The sequence below is a fragment of the Danio rerio genome, chromosome 1, assembly GCF_049306965.1.
Source record: "Danio rerio strain Tuebingen ecotype United States chromosome 1, GRCz12tu, whole genome shotgun sequence".
Taxonomy (NCBI): domain Eukaryota; kingdom Metazoa; phylum Chordata; class Actinopteri; order Cypriniformes; family Danionidae; genus Danio; species Danio rerio.
The window spans coordinates 9,966,597-9,985,772 of NC_133176.1; the positions used below are offsets into that span (position 1 = coordinate 9,966,597).

Genomic DNA, 19,176 nt, shown 5'->3' on the forward strand with positions numbered 1-19,176 from the left:
TGGATATACCGGCTCCAGGGGTGTGAAGTATGTGAGTGATTAGTTAATATTTATTAGTGATCGTTTAAGTATAATTTTATACGCAAATAAATCCTAATACACATAGTCCTGATTTAATTTCAAATTAAAGACATAAAGAAATGTATTTATTACTAAGTACATACTTGGGTTCATCTCATGTTGAATTTTAAATATATTTTCACTGTTTGTAGTTCTGTAACAAGTCAGTCAAGAATGTTTATTTATTTATTTATTTATTTAAAAAGTAATAATTTAAATGTTCTTTAAATGCTGCTGATTAATCAATAAAGACATTAACAGTCTTGCTGAAGACTTTGAGGTAGTTAAATATATAATAATTATATGTTTACACAGTCCTCATACCTTTACCTGAATATCATTTCATAATACTTTTCACACCCTTGTCTGGTTTGTTAAAAACAATTCGTGCCACTATGATTGGGTCTCCAGACTTGGTAGCTTTCACCAAAGAAACAGATTTCAGTGAAATAACCACAGACTCTTCGGTACTTCCAGAGGATCTGTCTGTGCCCATGTATCCATACACTGGGGATGCCACCCCATGGTCCAAGATATCTAGTGCCAAGTTAAAGAAAGATTTCATCCTCATATCAGAGTTTTCAGAGCAAGTTGGCCCCCAGCCATTACTTACAGTTCCTCTTGAAACTAAAGCTTGTGGGACTTTTGATTTGAACTACTTCTCTCTTCGGATCATGTCAGTGGACTATCAGACTTCCCTGGCCGGCTCTCCAGGTTACGGTTCCTTCAAGCTGAACTTTGTAGAAGACTCAAAGGTGGTTTTAGCAGACTCAAGAGAAGGAGTATTTGCATATGTGCACCACCTGACCCTCTATGACCTGGAGGCTCGAGGTTTTGTGCGGCCTCTTTGTCTTGCCTATGTGTCGTCTGATGAAAATAAAATCATTCAACAATTCCAAAGGATTTCCACAGAATTCAACAAAGTCTCAGAATGTCTGAAAACTGGAAACAGGAAGAACTTTGCGAATGAACTGGAGGTAAAGCTTAGAGATTTGGAGTATACAAGAGTCGTGTTACAGAAAGAGTTAAATACTGTGTCTGTAAAGTGCAGCAGTGAAAGGGAACCAATATTAAATGGTGTACATTCATTTGAGAGGAATGCAGATGAGGTGAAACTGAACGAGAAATCCTCTCACACAGATGAAATCTCACCGCAAGAGAAAGACGGATGTGGGAATTCTAGAAAGGTGGAAGTGAAGCTTGAAAATGAGAATAGGTCACATTTTGAACTTGAACAGTACGGGAAACAAAGAAAGGACAAACCGGATAAAACATCATGTCCAATGCCTTTGGCTAACAAAAATGATGAGTTGGCCAGTGTAGAAAAACTGATTCAAGACTATAAAAGCCTTCTAAAGCAGGTCACTTGTTACCCAACTAGAAAGCTTAGAGACTCTGAATACTCCCCTTATGAACCTGATGACCTCCCTCAGTCTTTTGACCTCGACCTGGACAGTCAGTTTTCCGGGCCAATGCTAGAATGCAGTGTTTTTACTTATACAAACACACCCTCACAAACTCTGCAGCAGATTAACTCCACGTCATCCAGCCGATTTGACAAGCGTCTGAAAACTCTCGAGGAATTGTGTGATGACTACTTCTACCAACAAGCACTGCAGCAACTGTACTCTATCGAGAGAACGTTCAGAGGTGACGCCTGCTATCTCTACACTCAACAACTCTGCCGAAATCTCCTCCGCAACCTCAAATCTACTAATTTCTTGTTTGAGGATCTGTGCGACCTGAACGATGATGTAGGGTTACAGATTGGGCAAAGCACAATCCAGCAAACATCCTTTCTTCCTGCACCCTCATTTCTAAGTGGACCGGTCAGTCTTGAGTCATACGCATCTTGTGTTGAAATGGTGCCAATAAAACTTGAGTTGGGTGGATCCAGCCAATCTCAAGTTCAACATAGCACTTTAAATACACCTTCAGAGGACAACCGACCCCAAGTAGCAGACAAATCCCCAGCAGAGGTTGAGATGAAAGATGAGATCATTTCAGCTCCAGATTGTCAAGGAAATGTGGAAAGTGTCTCGAATTTGATGAAAACCAGTATTAGTAGTGGAGACAGTATTGAGGTGTTGGGAACAGAGAGGTCATTTAGATCCCAGGGGGCAAATACGCCAGTGGAAACAGCAATGCACAGACCTCCACCTTTGTCTAGTGCCACTGCACTGGAAGGTCTAAAGCAAGGAAGGGTGCCTACCAGACGAACATGCAGTGAAGACAGCATTGAGGTGCTTTGCATAACAGAATCCATCTTACCTGATGAACTGCGTGCCTCATACCCCTGCGCAATTGATGAAGAAAGCCCAGAGCAAGAGACTGATGAGAAAAACTCGTCTCAATATCAAGAAGACAACAATGAAAAGAGTATATATGTTCAGGGAAAGATCTCTGCAGATCATGAAAATGCATGTTTGAAAAAGCTACATCCATCAGTCACTGTAACCCCACCAGACTGCCCTTTGACTCTAGAAGAAACAAGCTTTCAAGACTCTTGTCAAGCAACAGAATCAGCCACTATGTTGTTGTTAGATGAGCCCAGCCGGATGGTACCTGACGATTTATCAGACTGCTTCAGCTATCGGAGCACCACTGCATCCACGACCTCCGAATGCACTTTCCCTGCGTGTCTTCCCAAGGACAAAAGAGAAGGTGGGACCAGACGGAGACGAGGCAGAGTAGGAAGAGCAGCACTTCAGTTCATGCGGCAGTTTCCCTTTGCAGTGCATGCAGTGTTTAGCCTTCTAAGTGGCCGAACATTGGTGGTACTAGGAAGTGAGGAGGCTGCTGTGAGACGACTAGTTACAGCACTGTCCGTGTACCTGCCACATCTGACTAAATACAAAGACAGCATCCAGCCTTGGACTTCAACACCACTGCAGCTTACGGACCTGCTCAACTGGAAACTCATTGGTTTTGACAGGTAACATTTATTATCCATCTACAAAATAGAGGAACTATGCTGCCATACCATGGCTGCAGCACTTCCTTTGCAAGCAGGTGGTTACATTGAAAGTCACATTGCTAGGCACTATTTCCAAATGCTATATCATCGCACCTGCTGCAGCTTGAGTTTTAAAGAGGAAAAGCATCTAAACTCTTTAGTCATTTCAGGTATATATTATAGGATGAGCTAAAAATGCTCCCGTCAGACCCAGATTGATTGGCTGAATGAGTTCAAAATAATCTCTATGGAAATTAAACTTTTTTTGTTTGTTTGTTTTTTAAGTCACGGTTTCCTCGATTCAAACCTTTCTGATCCCAAATTTAAATAAAATTGGTGCCACACTGAAATATTGGTTGGCCTAAATGTGTATTGTTTTGAATCATTAAAATAAAGTCCCCTGGCACGTAGTAGGCCCGGAGACTCTTTACCTTTCAACATGTGCTATAATGGCTATTGAGATGGTTTTCATAATTTAATAATAATTTTCATTTTGAAACTTGCTTAGACCTGGATAAAGCATGATAAAATATATGAGCAGATCTTGAAAAGCAGGGTTGAGTATTTTTGGCATATTCACCTCATTCTTTTCATGAGTGGGCACAGCCATTTCAATCTTTTAGGCTCGAGACTTGCGTTTTCATTCACTTCCATTTATTTTTAGATGTTAAAAACAGCTCATTCATTCTGCTGTTTGATGTTTCAAACTGATATTTTCTTGTTAGATTATTCTACTGGGTCTGTATAGTAATGCAAATTCTTGTTTGTACAGCAAGTAGTTTTACGATTTTTTGATGTTATTTACTCCTGGATTTTTTTCCCCCATAAGCGACGAAAAAAAAAATGAGTGCACTACTGCATTGAAGAATAAGGGCAATAGTACTGTATATAGCTCTAAGCTTTGTGAAAGGGCTTAAATCAGTGTTTCACAACCATGTTCCTGGAGAACCACCAGCACTGCATGTTTTGGATGTCTCCTTAGTGTGTCACATTCATTTCAGGTCTTTCAGTCTCCGCTGTTGATTTAAATCAGGTACATTGTAAAATGGTCCTCCAGGAACGTGGCTGAAAAACACTGGCTTAAAGAACACTGCAACTGTTAAAAAGTGTGTGTAGGGAGAGCGAGCAGGTATAATATAGAGAAAGGTCTGCAGTCTCATTTATAAAATGTGCACTCGCATTGAAACTTGACTTTAGAGTGTAAACTAAGTTTATGCCAAAAAGTTTACATTTAAACGCTCTGATTTGAAACAGTGTGTAACACCCTCATCAAGTATACATACATACAACCCTTTACCTTTTGTTAGAATCTGGTACCATTAAAATGAAATTTAGGCAGCATAAATAATTTGTATTATTTGTTGTAATATTAATATCAAATTAAAAATGTAATTAACCAACAAAAACATAAAGGATATTAGTTTCCCTACAGCCTACCTCGTCAGCTTAATCACACATTACAGCTCAATTTAGCACACTTCATGTGTAAAACCATTTGACTGCGCACAATTTTAAGATTATTTGCAATCTGAAGATTTTACATCTGAGAGAGACGCATGCTGTTTGTTCTCATGAATCAGACTTGACATATTTAAGAAATTTCAACGTTTCAGTACAGTTAAACCAGCTGTCACACCACTTTGATAAATTGTTTTTGTCTTTTACCACAGGATGTGCAGTTTTAATCCCTCAAGTCTGCCTCACTGCCTGGACCATTACAGCCGGTACCTCAGTATCCTAGATGTAGATCAAAAAACCCTGCACTGCCCGACCTACAGTGGTTCTCTCATCAACCTGCTGGTGGAACCCAAGAGCCACTTTAAACGTGGAAACACCTACTTCACATTCGCTCAAAGTGTGCAAAGCAAGCTCGTCACCAAAGCATTCCTCTTAACATTCTCACATGGTCACCCTTCACCCAGCAGGCCCCAGGGAAGCTCAGGGACAGAATGTTTTCTTTCTGAACTTCACACTGATGACAAGAAAATCCTTCGCTATTTATCTGAACTCATCAAACTGCACTTCATGGAGGTTACTCCCAATGTGCTCCTATTCAGCTACACCACAACATCCATCTTCAAACTGTGAAAGTCATTCACAAAAACTACTCAAAGATTTGTGCAATGTAGTGTTGTAATACTTGGCTTTGACTGCAGACACAAAGCTGTGTTGCTCAGCTTTAACATTATATTTACAGTTTCTGCATGTTGTGATATCTTGTTTACAAAAGGCACTTATACAGTAATTATGGCTTAATTGCTTGTGAAAAGTTCCCTGAGAATTGCAATCATTCACAAGCTTAAATGAGCTACTGTATAACAAAGCAATATTGAACAGCTCTGTATCAGTTGCATTTGAATCTTAACTATTTATTTACAATACCACTAATGTTTAAAGACTTGAAACTCTGTTTGCTGAATATAACTGTGCAAATAACAAAATCAGCCTTATTAAAAAGTATAAGAAATAAAAAATTGATCTTAACTACAATAAAACCCATAAATATTCTTTTCTTCAGGATGAGTCAGGGTCATTTTCTCAGGCGTTGGATGAGCTGCAGGATTTGGCGTTTTTCTTGAGTGAGTCTTGCAGCCTGCAGGAGAACAGAACACATGGGTTACTGAAATCTAAACAATTAGACTTTTGAAGTATAGAATAGTAATAGCAAAAAAATCTTACATTGCATTCAAGATGCAGCCTCAAGCGTATTTGCCAAGGGTTGTGCGATCTGAAAGTAAAGGATACATTTTCAAACTCAAGCAGTTTGATAATTTAGCAAAAATAAATTATATGAACTATGACTAAAGTACCTTATGATGACATTCAATTTATTTTCCCAGAGTTTTTTTATTTTTAATAATCTACTCTACAATGTGCATCATCCACAACAACTTAGGCAATTGACCCTTCGCAGCAGTTTGATTGATACTAGAGAAACATCCATGATTAACATTAAGAATTGTGAAAATGTTTTCTTTATATCAGACAGCAGGTACCCAGAAAGGCTGGGCATACATTTGTTCTCTTCCAGAAACCTAGAGAAGTGAATGAAACCGATACGTTTTTGTGGACAGTGTACTCCTCAATGTTGTGTACGTACATGGACAAATGCACTTCCAGTGCACTATATCCATTACAAAATCACCACGTTTGAGTTGTTTTTTATTCCGTGATCTTCACTGCCTGATTTACGATATAAAGTGAGTCTCAAGACTAGACAGAAGCACTGCATTTAAATTAAATGTAATTTTTCCGCAACATGTCTTTAAAATATGAAAGTGTATTTTACCCCAGCATTAGGGGAGTTTCTGCACTAGCCTGCAGCTGATGGCACCAGTCTAGATTTTCGGTGCCGTTCTTCTGGTTTTACACTTCAACTTAATGAATTCTTAAGTTTGTTTAACTGAACGCATTTTAAATACATTACATCATTGCTGTAAAAGGAACATTATAAAATTGGAAGTAGTCACATGAAGTTCTCACTGGAAGTTTACCGTTGGCTGAAAAACAAAAGCTGTGCATATTTGCCACTGTCAATCAAGAGGGCTGTTTTGATCTTGCTAAAATAATGGCTCAAAACATGAGAACTCGAACCGATTAGCTAAATTCTTCTGTTATTGGACAGCCGACAAAACTTTAGTTAATGATGATGTGACAAACAGTAAACCATCAGAGGACTCTTTAGATGAGGCGAGTCAATTTAAACCATAGCCTAGAGACCCAGATAAACAATGAATTAACTTTACACTGTCTCATATATTCATAAATGCACTGTCTTCTTCAAGATGCCACCATTTGAGTGTTTGTGAATTATGTGTTAGGGGACCAATTGGTAAAATTTTTTCATTGTATTCAGATGATCAAAACTTCAGCCATTATCATCATCAACCTCCTCCTCGACTATTGCTGCAGAATGTAATTTGTTTTTATTTACACTCGCATCAAATATTTCCCCTCATATGCACAATGCGAACCCTTATGTCTTTTTTTCCTGGAATCAGTATGTAATTTGTACTGAAAGTATTCAACATGTCCCTGGTGAGTGAACAAATCAATATGGGAGCATGTGACTGATACTGAAAGTATGTCTACTCCTGAAGTTCTACATCCCCTCCAGGAGTGTGGGTGTGAGCACCGCTGTGTGGTGCCATCACAGAGGCTGTAAGTCACTTTCTAATGTTCCTTGCTGGTGGAATGATCTTCCCAATCCCACTCTGACTGTGGATACACTGGTATCCTTCAGACAACAACTAAAAACCCCATCTCTTCAGATAAGACCTAAACCCTGGTGAATAACACCAAAACCAAGCAGTTTCTCCCTCTCTCCCTTTAAAGATTATATATATATATATAGTTATTGTTATTTTTTTTATAAATAAATTACTCTAGCACTAAATTCTCTGAGCACAAACAAGTTACTTTGAATAATTAGCACTTCTTGTGTGCATTGTCTCTTGTTGCATTGCTGAATATAGGGCTAGGCGATAAAATCATATCGATATTTATTGACCGTGCACCATTGTCAATATAAAAAAAAAGTTTGGTATGAAGCGCTAGTTTTAATAAAATGTGGCTGCTAAGCACACGCCTTGGAAGTAATGCAAATAAGCTTAGGGTGCAAGTTTGTCATTTCCATTGGACACGCGCAACTTTCATGTGCAATTGAAAAGTGGCACAAGCGGCGCGCACGTGAACTGTGCGTGTTTTCTAACTGCACAGAGCTAAAAAAAAAAACAAACAAACAAACATAGTTTTCGAATGCCGCATACACACCGCAATTTATGCAAGTAGAACTATTCAACCTGCTTGATACTTTGCCATTATTACCAAAGAGTATTACATACAGAATAATTACCTCAGACAAACACAGCGCACCCAAACACTTTAGCACTTTTTACTTTTCTCCATAATTTGCATCGGAGCTGCTGCATTGGTAATGCGAAAATGAGTACCATATAGCAGCAGTGAAGAAACTGCAAATAAAGAACACCGCCAGAGTGGCTTTTGGGTTTCTTTTCTTGTGCATCTCAGCCAGTAGCTCCCAATCTGAAAGATTATTTAGCATAGGAGGAAATGTAGTCATCCAACTTCAAATAGTAATGTTGCAGTATATAAGTAAATAATGATGTTGGTTCCTTTACTTGAAAGCTCAGATTTGATTATCATAATTTGTGATATTGACAGTTGTTCAAGGTGTATCATTATTATTCACACCTTCAAGTATTCTTTGATTGTTCAGCATTCAGGCTTTAAATTAGACACACTTATTAACAACATTGTTTAAGATTCTCTTTAACACTTTATTTAAACATTATAGTTTTTGACTATTAAAACTATTTGCCTTAGTATTATTATTAATGTTGGTAAGCTAAAATAAAGTGGTACAATAAAAAAAATCCTAATATTCCTAAGTTAAAAAAATAATAATTATTGATATCTAATGATATGAAAGTGATCTTTTTTTTTTTTTTTTTTTTTTTTTTTTGCAATGTCGCTCAGCCCTAGCTGAATCCCTCAATTGTAAGTCGCTTTGGACAAATACATCGGCGAAATAACTAAATTTAAATGGAAATTAAAAGTGAAAAGGGGGCTTTGTGAAGGGTCAATTCCAACATTATATTTGAATTAGACTAAATATTTATGCACAAACATCATTAAAACAACTTTTAGTAATGGCCCATGTTAAACAATAAGCATTTCAGTAGGGAAGGGTTGCTGCAGCTTACTCGTCCCAAGTCGCAAGCAGACCACTGATGGGATAGGATGCAGCATCTAGAAGAATGCTGTTTTCCAGGAAGAACATGCAGAGGAAGTAAGCAACCAGGGAGTGATCGCTTTCGCTCAATTTTCTGAAACATAGTTATAGTGCAAGTACATGTTAAGCATGCTAGCTTTTGTTTAGTTTGGTTAAATGAGTGTGAGCATACAGGCTAACCTCTCGTAGGGTTCGTGAGACAGTTCTTCCAGCACGCAGGACAGGACATATTGCAGAATATTAGGCTTTACCAGAAGACTGTTGAAGAACCAATGAAGCGCCCAGTGGTTCAACTAAAGCCAAATGTACAAGAGATCAGTAATATCATAACAGCTGTGCATCTAAAGTCTGACAAGATCTAGAGAAAATAGGCACCCTAAAAACAGTGATGACACCAAGGATGGGGCGGAGTTGTGAGTGGAATATACGCAGTGTCAAAGCCTGAACGGCCAACAGCAGTCTAGCTTGGTCAGGATAACCCTAAAGAGGAGGAAAGAAAACATCACATGCTGCCGCAATAAGCAAAGACTCTGCATTATATGTAAATTATCTGATCTTAACCAGAGCATTTTTAATTGTCATTTATTTAGGTTGCTAAATAATGAATGATATTTAATCAGGCTAGAAAATGAATACATCTTTAAAATAAAAATCTACACGGCACAAAGATGAAACTTCATATTTTTAAGGGATAGTTCACACAAATTCAGTCAACATTTACAAACACTCAAGATGTTTTAAACCTTGATAAATTTCTTCATTAAATGGAATACAAAGCCAGATATTCTGAAGAAAGCTGATGACTTGTAACCTCTGACTTTCATAGTATTTGTTTGTCCTACTATGGAAGACATTCAAAGTATCTTGTGTTCAACAAAACAAAAAACTAAATGGTTGAACAAGGGAGCAAAATTACATTTTACAAATTTATTTGGTTGAACTATCCCTAACCCAACTATACAAAAGTTATTTTATACATAGAAAACGCACATCTCATTTGTCGTCATTAAATACACACACAGGTTATATTATTCTTCAAACCCGTACACGAATAAGGATTTGAGCCCAAAAAATAAATGCATAAAAAAAAACTAATAAATTGAACTCACAATATCAAATGTTTTGGGGACCTGTATGCGCGATGTACTTGTCAGCTCCTCGAGAATTGCATTGGCAGCCTTTCTGGTCACCTGCACAGAAGCACAAAATTATCAGTGTCCATCATAACATGCAAGTATGTTGTCCAATCAATTCCCTGCAAAAAACAAAATAAACATTCTCACCGTTTGAAAGTTGATGTCAGGCTCGGCAAACAATGCACCAACAACCAGTCCTTCTGGAGTAATAAAGCTGGAACTGACAACGCTGAGCAGATACACCCAGCATTCCGGCTAAAAACAAAAAAACAAACGGACCTTCTGTTATAAAAAAAGGCAGCAGATCTGAAGAGATAATTAGGGTTCATGCTGACAGACAGTCTTTAACACACATGAAGAGTTAATCAATTAAATTATAATGGGTTGATGCATCTAGCATGGGACGATAACCAGTTTCAAGGTATACCGTGGATTTGAAAAGTCAAGTTTTAAAACTGACAAAATTATGCGATACCGTTTCTAAGGTATGTGTACAATTTTCTAGTTATGTTTTTAAGGAGAGCAGTATCTCCAGTAGATTTCCATCAGAATCCTATACCAGCAAAATCCATAGATGTATCACAACATGTTTTGATGCTGCCCCTGACACAATACAAAAGAAAAACTAATTAAATAAAAATGTTAATTTAAAAAAAAAAATAAAATCCTTTTGGGTCACAAGCATGATTTGGGGCTTTCAAATAACGCTCTTTTCTGCAAAAATCACTTCTTAATTCACTTTGGTGTTTTATGTATATACATTTTATACTTACATCTGCAAAAACAGTGCTGTTGCAGTCCAGAACCCTCAGTGCAAACTTCAGCACCTCCATACTCTTGAAGGAATTTACACCTTTAAATGAAGACATAGAAAAAGCATTATATTCTTAAGTAACAAATAATTTTAAAAAAGTTACTCGTCACAAGTCAGCAGCATCTTCAGTCTTTAACTGTGCATTATTTCTTTATTTCTGCATTCACTATTGATCTGGGATTGATCTTGTACTGTACAGTGGATTATAGAAGAGGAAGAGAAAACAAATGCTTTTTTTTTTTCAAACCCATTGCTTATGTTAACTGACATTTCTATATTAGTCTATACGCCCATGTTTTCCTTATGCGAGCTAATTCAGCCAATGACGGTCTTTAGGAGATATTAATTTTCCTAGAAGTTTATATATATATATATATATATATATATATATATATATATATATATATATATATATATATATATATATATATATATAAATAAACAAACAAACAAACAAACAAACATCTCCTGAAAGCCTAAAAGCATTTAAATTATGATGAAATCTATAAGTATGCAGTCAGAAATCCACCATGTATAAAATTACTTAATATACTGTAAAGATCTGTAAAGTAAATCAAGATCCAATGCAGAACATGTTCAATTAGTCATAGGGTCTACATATATCATTTATATGATAAAAATTCCAAAATAGTTGTTCCAAACATGTGAAATTTATAGCAAGTGTCTCACAAGTCTAAAAGCAACCAATGTGTGATGAAGGCTAAGAATGTAGTTAGAAGGCCACTTTATATGGAATGACTTAATATACTGTAGAAATTAAACAAATATCAACAATCAAAAGCCAATGCCAAACATTTGTGTCTGAGCAGCATTATAGATACTCTTGTTCTTAATTTAACCTGTTTTTGAATTAAATTATGTGACAATGATTTAACAACTCATTTAAAAAGAAAACTGCTTTGTTTCTGAATGAACTGGGTGTTTTGAACAATTCAATGAACTTCTCACTAAGATAAGGACTTGCTATTTGAGGTAACGATTTGTGTCGATACCTTCACTGGTTTAAATCTGTCATGGATTATAAATAATTCATGACAGTTAAATATAAATAATTATATTTAACAATTAAAATTATATTTATCATCAATATCATAAACTGTAGTATTAATAGTAGTGAAATCTTTTTTCTTTTAACATTTCACATACAAACAAAGCATCAAGATCTAGTTTGAGACAACATTAGCATATAAACTATTATTTCAAGTGCAGTTGCAGCTCAATAGTGAATGCTCAAATAACCCAAACTTTTCAATCTACATGCTGTCAGTTCAGTACCTTCGATGGGCGTCCACTTAGTACTCAATAAAGGATCTGATGTGATCACATGACCGTTCTCTGGGTCAAGCTCTGGCAGTGTTATGTCCGGTGCATGACCTGATGTCAGAATCCGCAGATAAGCTCTGAACTGTGCAGGTGTGAGTCGAGAGGCAGAGGAAGGAGCACCAAGCATTGGGGATAACATGGTTTGGACTGCACCCGTGTAGTCTCCAACCTTAACACACAAATAACACTCATTTGTGTGTTATCATTTGGGGATCATTCAAAACAGAGATTTATACTGCCATAATCTTTGGTGTCTCAATGTTTTAGTACATGCAAAAACTAATCATAACTTCAAACTTTGGTCTGATACCACAACCATAACTTTCAACAAATACAAGCCTTTTAAGAATGAATTCTTTTTATAAAGGAGGTCCTGACAGAGGTGTAACTTTCAACAAACTGACCACATATTTTGACCACAAAAAAACAATCTTCCTAGAGTCTTACCAATGAAAAATGAGCATATAATACGGTGCATGGGAAATTGTTGTAAAGCAAAAAGGTAGAATGCACTGAAAATAATGCTGTACCTTGCACAGGTAGAGGGGAACCAAGTCTCTCATTCTCTGCAGCCTAAAACCACAGATAGAGAGAAATATAATGAACGACTGAACTACGCATGATTATAATCGGTTTTATAACAGCAATATAAATTATACGCAGTTGATACTCACGTTGGATTATTAATGCATCTGACAACTTTGAGGTAGCGGGCCAGCTCTCTGTACCTGGTAATGTCAATGTTAAAAAGAAGACTTATCAGGAAGAACATAGATTACAATGACAAACCTTTTATTGACAATCCGCAAATGCCTTTTACCTCTATTTTCTTTGTCATTTACAACAACAAAATCCCTAAAATAGATTTAACTAGTGCAGAAAGTGTTTTTTAAAAAGAAAGGGGACAAAAAAATAAAATAAAAGGTAATTTCCCTTGACAAACTTATTTTAAGGATTGCAGCCATGCAAGTACAGCTTATCTCTTGAAATAGGGAAATATCAAAAACTGTTCACCAATAATATTATTAAAATTCATATTTTAATCACTTATTAACTCAAACAACAAACCTCTAATAAATGTGCTGGTCTACAATTGGAGTAGGAGTTTCTATGAACTTATCTTTGAGAGGAACTTTGAGAGTCTTTAGAAAGGTTTGTGTCATTTTCTTTTCATCTTGCTTGAAGCAGCTCTGCATCTAATAACACTACTTGATTTACAGCGCTAAGCCAGCAAACACTACATCATTGCCGTTTTTAAATGACACCCGTTGGCAGGGAGTAAATCAGCCTCACCATCTATGCATTTACTCTAGGGCAGTGGTCTCAAACTTAATTCCTGGAGGGCCGCAGCTCTGCATAGTTTAGCTCCAACCCTAATCAAACACAGCTGATCAAACCAAAATCAAAGTGTTCAACACTACTATAGACCATTAAGCAGGTGCGAGTTGGAGGTGCTTAAACCACAGCTAAACTATGCAGAGCTGCAGCTCTCCAAGAATTAAGTTTGAGACCACTGCTCTAGGATAGGGTTTTATGCAGTAGGTCAAAATTTCCACAAAACTAATGTCAATTAAAAGACAATTCTGTTTTTGTATAAAATTTCAGTTTAGTTGTATTTAACAAAAATATGTAGCAATAGCGTAATAGGACACATTCGTTTAGAGTATAATAATCTCTTAGGAAACGCAATCAACTATGCTAAAACGACTTGAAGGTTAGTTTGAAGAGGAAGTTGAGGATGAAAACTCCCCAAACATCTATAGAAGGTTGCAAATTGGCTGTTACTTGAAACTTACAGAAACTCAGTAGAATGATGCTTGTACATTCTAATCAAATAAATATTTAACAAACACTAAACAAAATAAGGTAAGAATAAGGGGATATTTTACTTGTTTTGCCGCTGAAGTTTACAGACTCTTGCTTGAATCACAGTCAGATGTTCACACAAGAGCTGAACCTTTCGACCTTTGAGCTGCCTCTCTCCAGTGATGTTCTGACCTTTCATTACAGAAGAGAGTAGTGGATCATCCCAAGGTAGCACGCTTAGGCTGAAATCAAAGACAAAATATATAATTATAATACATCCATTATACAATCAATAAAGGTTAGAACAAAATTAAAAATTGCTGTCTCAACATGCAAAAGCAGATTAAACCTACACAGGATATATGCAGGAATCCTAAAGGTAATTTCAATACCTTAAGACTTTTTTAAAAGACCTTCTCAGAATATTTTAAGACCTCGTCGCCACTTCAAGTTCTAATCAGTATCAAACCTTTTACTTAATAAACAGTTGTAGTTAAATAAATCAGACGACAACCATGCAACAGAACTCACATAAGATTGGAAGAAATAAAGCTTGAAATAATAAATTCCTTAGTTGGTTTCAGCGACAGGCTTCAGCCAATGTTAAAACTGAATTTCCTCCAACCAGGAGTACGCAAACTTAAATTTTCCAATTTTGCTGTCAAAATGTCTCGATATAATTACGCTTTTTTTAAAGCACTGACATACATAAAAAATTAAACAAAGAATAAACTTGGGTCTGTTTCTACAAATATGTCGTTTACTGTTATCTCCCGACTTCTTTGGTCACATCCATAATGCATGTTTATTTTCCTCATTTAAAATGCATCAGATTGATATTTTTCTGACCCCATAATTCTGTGGTGAGTTGTTTTGGAAAATATAAAACAGATGTTTCAATATAATGTTAACATATACTTTCTTTGTGTATGTTTTAAGTTTTTACTGAAAGTCACATCCATAACGTAGAAATTGCTCTATTACCTTTTTGGCAAGGTGCAGTTTGCAGCCATGGGAATCCTCTGGACGAAAGAATCAAGGTGCTTTAAAAATGTGCTAGAGAAATCAAATTCAACTAAAAGTGTCCACACCTTCGTCATAAACCTAGAAGACAGAAAGATATGAAGAGGAAAATAAATAAATAAATAAATAAATGCACTCTTAATGCACTTAAAATATATACAAATAACAGGTTTGTGGCATTACCTCCACAGGAGCATTGACACCATTTCAGATACAGTTTTAATAGCATGCATATTTCTGCAAGAGAGATAACATTTCATTAATAATTCCACATTACATGAATGCATATAACAACAAAAAAAAGTGGTCAGGATGTTCAATTATTACCCAGGAGCTGTGTGGGTGATGAAAAGCTTGATTGCCCCTAAAAGCATAACAACACAAGTCTTGGGGTTCTCTTCATTTGCTCCGTTGAAAAACATTTTAAGATGATGACTGACACCACTGTAACTGTAAAAATAATGAAGAGCTAATTAGTATAGCAAGCAGTCATGCACAGACACCATTCATGTTATAAAGCAATTAGCAAAATAACACTATACAATTGAGGACCACTTACTCATACTCCAGGTTTTTAAAGTGGTGTCCACTGCATCCTTTGCATCCTAAGGTCTGGTTCTGTGTAAAGGCATTTTTGTTGTGATGACAGTAGCAGCGGCAGTCCTTTTGATTGGGATTCTCATTCCCCAACAAAAACTTTGCATATTTCATTGCTAAACTGCCAGCAAATTTCTGCAGTAAAGTCTCTACATAAGCACATAAAATTAAGAGTTAGGTTAGCACAGGTACGAAGAAAGAATCAGTACATCTGCAGTTTTAGTGAAGAGAAAGATAGAAAATACCTGCACGCCGCAGATCTGAATCCATTTCTGATGGATCAAAGGTAAAGTTCAGCTCATGCAGAAATCCCATCATGCACTTGTCACGGAGGGCTTTCCAGTAGACGCTGTGCTTATGAGCATTGCAGTGGCAAAAGCCAGGAATGGTCCAAAAGTCACACTTTAAAAAAAAAAAAAAAAAAAAAAAAAAAAAACAGCCACATTTATTTGTTTCTTACACGCTTTACAAATGCTTCACAAACACAAGACTTTTAGCCTGGTATGTGGGTCAAAAATGAAAAGGGCATCAATGGAAAAAGTTGTATACAGCACAGTTCACAGAATCACCCGATACAATCCACTAATCAATATACAATACTTGTTTTGGGGTTTTTTATTTTATTTTAGAAAATAAGTCTTTTACAAAAAAACATGCAAATAAACTTTTGAGAAATTAGTGTTTTTGAAACTAATGAAGACAGAAGTCAATGACTCGAATTATTTAGCCTGACATGTTCATGGTTCGAAGATATTTCTCAAAATAAAATACATTAGCTGTGTCCAAAAATACCTACTACTCAGTAGGTACTGCATTGTAATTTACTACTTAACCGATAGAAAAGTATGTGTATACAGTATGAATGGAGCTTAAATGTACTACGGATACCACTTTGTCATCATCACGTGGCCTACCTGCTTAACTCCCATTCCATGAATTCTCTCACTGTGCATCATGGGATAGCGTAGCGTGCATTGGATGTGCACTTCAGAATATCACCAGCAGTATGAAAGTAATCTGGATACTTCTCGCATACTGTTTTTCAAATTCTATAAATTTGGAGATACTACTTGGCTCACATCCCATTTTTAGTGTACTATATAGTATAGAAGTATGTAATTGTGTTCAAATTGAAAAAAGTTAGTTTTTTGTAACCAGATGGTTGATTCACGAGACAAACTCACAGACAAATTCTTAAATGATTACAAATGAAAGTACTCAGGAAATGCTAATCACTTGCTAATATGGTTAAAGACAAAGCCTAGAACCATGACAGTGATTATATCTGAAGCCTGCACTATATCTTGTAGTTCTAGAGTACTCCAGACAGGTGAGTGAGCTTGATAAACCACCTATAGGGGAATTACCAACCTACGTCACACGGGTCCCCAGTTGCAAAAAAAAAAAAAAAAGATCAGCTGCAATAGTAAACGAGTTGTCCGGTAGGATGCCAAATTCGAGAAAACTTAACTTTTAGTCCAAAGTCACAAAATGGAAAACAACTTTTGCTGTACACCACATTACTTTTAATGGCAACCGCAGACTTTGGCTAAAATAGAGCTGAATGAAGTGACAACCAAATTAGAAATGCTCGACTCTGCAGTTATTTCATATCAGGTAAGTTCACGCTATGCTGAATCAGACACATTACTCGTTTTTGATTGCAGCAATGATTTCAGCAAAAACAGTTACATATGGTTAATTAAATTGCAGACACTGAATGCTTAGAATGAAGCGTGAAAGTGCAAGTTATTAAGGTAAAGTTGGTTTTATATTCACACATTCATTCAGATGTCATTCCCTCACTGTAAATGCTAGCACTCCTGTTTTTTTTGTTTGTTTGTTTTTTGCAACCTCTGTGGGCACATCCTGAATGTTTACAAACATGGTAATTAGTCTATAGGATACTCTTCGTCCTCTCTTATGCACATGGCAGTTTGTCAGAACACTTCAGTTTGTACAGATAGACCTTAAATATTTTTATTTGTAGTTTTACTCTATAGAGAAATATATATATATATTTACTCATACATACGGTACATATCACAAATAAAAATGTGAAGCCAGTAAACTCACCATGGAGGCTAGTTTGTCACAGATATAGCAGAAACACTGATCACAGTGCTTAGCATTATCTTGTAGAGGTCCAGAGACGTTCTGCTCTTCTCGACTGGAGGACACAAACACACAAAAATGAAAACACTCATAACAAAGGACAACACACTGGAGTCATCTTCTAATCAATATTTTACAAAAACGTCTGTTTTACAAACCAGAAAGGCAGAACACAGTCGTATCTAGCATGTGGAAGAACTGTTGCGGTTTGGGAGTATGTGATGGCCAAGTCCTCATCCACCTCCTCGATATGCCTGGGCACATCTAAGATGAACAGAAAACAAAGACAAACACAAAGATGACAATGATTAGGCTGGGGTAAAGCTTGCTTTATATTAGCACATTGGGACTTTCTCCTTGATAAGATAATATCAAAAAAGTATTATTTGTAAATTCTACATGGGGAAATCATATTAGCAGCTAATGACTATAGAAGTACAACTTTGTTCACGATCAGTTAAATAGCACTAATGTTGATTTAAAGTCTTACATGTGATTTCAAGAAAGAATATTCAAAGTACCATGGTAAACAATATGGAGGGCGTCACTGAACGAACCAACTTTACCTCGATAATGATTAGCATGTTTTCATAGCTTAGCATTAACGGAACACCAGACTTTAAAAGGGTATACGACATCAATAAACGTAATTAGCATAGTAATCGCTTTTTAAAATCATGCTATGCCTATATTACACGTAAAATCAAGCATTATATTAGCATAACACTGAAGAAAACGTGGTTACTTGTTGATACTTCTGAACACTCACCTCTTTTGTTTTGTCATATTTAAGTATTGACATAACGAAGATTACCTGGTCCTTTCGTCTCATTTTCAACGATAAGCACAGAGGAATCGTTGAGGGTCATTGAGAAATTGCCTTCATCCTCATCGTCGCTTAAAACTATAATTGAATTGTGCTCCATCCTGTAAACAAGAACGAGAAGAAGCGAACTCGAGGTCAGCTTAAGTCAGCATGTGTCGTGTGAAAAAGCTTTTATGTTCATTTGTTCTACTTTTAATAACTTAGTCAGTGAAACTTACACGTTTATCTTCAAATTCCACCCCGAACGTGCGGGTTCAAAGTTTGGCGCTTCGTCTGGATTTTTTGATCCTGACCAAACCGGAAATGTTCACGTTTTCTTCTTAAGGGGTTAATGGCGCTTGGCAGGCAAATTTATATGGGGCATTCCCGCCACCTATTGGACAGGAGTGTGAACCGCACGTGTTATACGTTTAGCTAGCAATATGTCACAAAACCAGTGCTGTCGCCTCACAACAAGAAGGTCGCTGGTTCGAGCCTCGGCTGGGTCAGTTGGCGTTTCTGTGTGGAGCTTGCATGTTTTCCCTGCGTTCGCGTGGGTTTTCTCCGGGTGCTCTGGTTTCAGTCCACAGTCCAAAGACATGCGGTTACAAATTGGGTAGGCTAAACTGTCGGTAGTTTAGGAGGGTGAATGAGTGTGTATGGATGTTTCCCAGAGATGGGTTGCGACTGGAAGGGCATCTGCTGTGTAAAACAGGTGCCCTTACCAAAACAAAAAACAAAACAAAAAAAACGCCTTTGCCCTTA

General features: G+C 36.7%; 2 protein-coding genes across 2 annotated transcripts; one reads left to right on the forward strand and one right to left on the reverse strand.

The window, feature by feature from the left end:
• The first annotated feature begins 158 nt into the window (after window positions 1–158).
• smcr8b (Smith-Magenis syndrome chromosome region, candidate 8b) lies at window positions 159–5,506 on the forward strand. Its single transcript, NM_214802.1, is given in 2 exon segments — window positions 159–2,995; window positions 4,687–5,506. Coding segments are annotated over 2 exon segments (2,958 nt in total). The 5' UTR covers window positions 159–455; the 3' UTR covers window positions 5,105–5,506.
• On the reverse strand, window positions 5,375–18,754 carry zgc:112980. The gene is given in 21 exon segments (NM_001013300.2): window positions 5,375–5,609; window positions 5,696–5,744; window positions 8,743–8,865; window positions 8,952–9,064; window positions 9,147–9,251; window positions 9,881–9,961; window positions 10,055–10,162; window positions 10,681–10,760; window positions 12,018–12,234; window positions 12,596–12,638; window positions 12,740–12,793; window positions 13,955–14,113; window positions 14,856–14,975; window positions 15,078–15,131; window positions 15,222–15,344; window positions 15,454–15,640; window positions 15,737–15,893; window positions 17,568–17,661; window positions 17,765–17,870; window positions 18,421–18,533; window positions 18,651–18,754. Coding segments are annotated over 20 exon segments (2,148 nt in total). The 5' UTR covers window position 18,533; window positions 18,651–18,754; the 3' UTR covers window positions 5,375–5,546.
• Window positions 18,755–19,176: the final 422 nt, after the last annotated feature.